The sequence below is a fragment of the Pygoscelis adeliae genome, unplaced genomic scaffold (assembly GCF_000699105.1).
Source record: "Pygoscelis adeliae isolate BGI_AS28 unplaced genomic scaffold, ASM69910v1 Scaffold160, whole genome shotgun sequence".
NCBI lineage: Eukaryota > Metazoa > Chordata > Aves > Sphenisciformes > Spheniscidae > Pygoscelis > Pygoscelis adeliae.
In genome coordinates this window covers 2,752,290-2,754,621 of record NW_008824035.1, presented here as the reverse complement: position 1 = coordinate 2,754,621, position 2,332 = coordinate 2,752,290, and the positions used below count along the sequence as shown (strand labels likewise).

The following is a 2,332-nucleotide window of genomic DNA, read 5'->3' as shown; positions in this document are numbered from 1 at the left end:
AATGCCTCTGAACTTTATGAAAAAATATATATGTGATATTCTTGAATGTAACATATTAACTACACTAGCTATTGGAACTGATTTAAGAATTAGTACAGGCCACACAAATTTTCATTGTTTTGGAAAATGTGTGTGGCTTCAAATCCCCACAGGCCAGTATTTCAGAGCACTGACGGGGGAACATAAGAAACCTGTGATGCTACTGCACTACTGGATTTCAGTGTTTAGGGCACTCAGCTCACACAAGTAATACATTCACTGGAAGTAATACGTGATTTTGTTACCTTTTGTAATAAGAGAATCTCGGTCCTGTGATAAAGGCGGCTGTTCTGGGACAATAATGCCACCACCTCCAACAGTGCTTTCTGAGAGCAGTTCAAACTGACTCTTGTTTGCTCCTCGCCTTCAACCCTGAGAAAAGATATGCTTGCTGCTTGCTAAGAAACTGGATAAAATTTCAGCATCATATTAATATAAAACAAGGCTACTCTATCCCAGTGGCTATTGTACCACAGAGAAAGGAAAAAAGAAGGCATTGTAATAGCCTAGCCTGGTCTAGTCTAGTCTTTTGGAAGAAACACATATGGGAATTTAACTCAACTGTCCTCATCAAATTTCCTGTCAATACTCTTCTTTACCACCTCTAATCTATGTGATGCTACACTGATTTGCTGTTACCATTTAGCATAACATAGATTGATCAGAAAGGGATGATTATTTCTTAAGTTTCTACATCTGTTGCTGAAAAAAATAGCAGCAATGCACAGAGGAACAAAGTGACTACAACCGTAAAATACAATTCCAGCAAGTTATTCTTTCAAACAACAGAAAGAATACAACATTAGGGAGTGAAGCAGATACCTGGCAGGGAGAGTAGTGAGACAGGAGATCCCTTGGATGTCTTTGATTTTGGACAGCACCGTGTCCAGATGCTCAGTGTTGTCTGCGCAGAATTCTACCCGGTGAGTGCCCTCAGCTGGATAGCTTGGCGCAGTTGATGGATGCAGTGGCACAGAAGCACAGGCACCTGAGAAAACAGTACAAGGTTGCTGTTTTATAAAGCTGGATAAGTATCCTAATACTGATTTAGCACATATCCTAGAGGTGTAACAAAAAGATGCAAATTTTGCACTTGAATCCATTTTTCCTGACCAGAACTGAGGACTTCTTGCCCTGTTGCCTCCATTAGGCACAGTCTATTTTAAGTGCAAAGAAGTTGATGGATATATATTATTTGTCACTCTTAATGCCTTCTGTTTTATCCTAAGAATTGTACAAAACCAAAATAGTTTCTGGTTTGTAAATCAGGCTGGAAAAGACATAGCTGTTTTCATTTATGAGCCACAATACAGGATAAAAATCTAAAAGGATTTCAGATACCTTAAGTCCTTTGCAAACAATGAGATCTTGCATTTTATAAATTAAAGGTGGTGATTTAAAGTCAGTGGTCTAAACTTTGCAACCCAGATGGACAATGAATATGCTGCACCAGTTCCGACTACATCCAATGTAGTATGCATCTGACAATGTCCTCTAGTGTTTGTATCTGGTATTCCTCACCAAGATAAATTCCCTAAAATGTGTTTAGGGTACTTAGAAGTACTAGAAGAATATTGGGGGAAAAAAAGAAAAAAAGAAAGTACTCAAATCGTACCTGTAAAAGCTGGAAGAAAGGAAAATGAGGGAAGGTCCCCACATAAAATAACATACACTGATGAATAATTTTAACCTTTTTTTTTTGTTTAACAGAATCTCACCGAGTCCCTTTGCTAGCCAGTTATTGACTCCATGGGGTATGGCATCATATGCAGTATGCGGAGAGTAAATCCCGATTCTGTGCTCCAGGGCTCGGACTACCAGCCGTTCCTTCCAGGTCTTCCACGTTACTCGCTTGAGTGGTGTGAATATAGGAGGGTGGTAAGAAAGAATGAGGTCTGCCGCCTTCTGCACTGCCTCTTCCATCACCTCCTCAGTGAGATCGTTAGTGAGGAAAAGGGTGTTCACAGTGTGGGGAGGACTTGGTTCCACCAGCAACCCCACATTGTCCCAGCTTTCAGCCAGAGAGAGGGATGCAAAGTCATTCAGGGCAGAAACGAGCTCCCGGAGATTCATGAGGGAGCGTGAGGGCAAGCAGCCCGAAGCACGGATGCAGCGGAAGGGCCGGCGAACCAGCTGTGTGACAGGCAGCAGCATGCAGCTATCTGTAGAGGGGGTAAAAAAGGGCAGGAATAAGCCTAGGTAATTCACTGGCTGAAATAGCAGATTTAAGAGTGTTCAGGCTGCGAATGCCGCCCCACCGACAGAGGGGAGCGCGGCAGGGGGAGCGCGGCCT

The 2,332-nt window shown here is 42.5% G+C and overlaps 1 protein-coding gene across 2 annotated transcripts in view; it reads right to left on the bottom strand.

Annotated features, from left to right (window-relative positions):
* Window positions 1-2,197, bottom strand: part of NIF3L1 (NIF3 NGG1 interacting factor 3-like 1 (S. cerevisiae)) — a 5,281-nt gene extending 3,084 nt beyond the window's left edge. For both annotated transcript variants that reach the window (XM_009331704.1, XM_009331713.1), the window contains exons 1-3: window positions 1,758-2,197; window positions 862-1,027; window positions 285-411 (exon numbers count right to left, since the gene is read on the bottom strand). In XM_009331704.1, the coding sequence (XP_009329979.1) occupies window positions 285-411; window positions 862-1,027; window positions 1,758-2,193 (729 nt within the window). In that variant the 5' untranslated portion in view covers window positions 2,194-2,197. The remainder of the gene's footprint in view (window positions 1-284; window positions 412-861; window positions 1,028-1,757) is intronic.
* Between the last annotated feature and the right edge of the window lie 135 nt (window positions 2,198-2,332).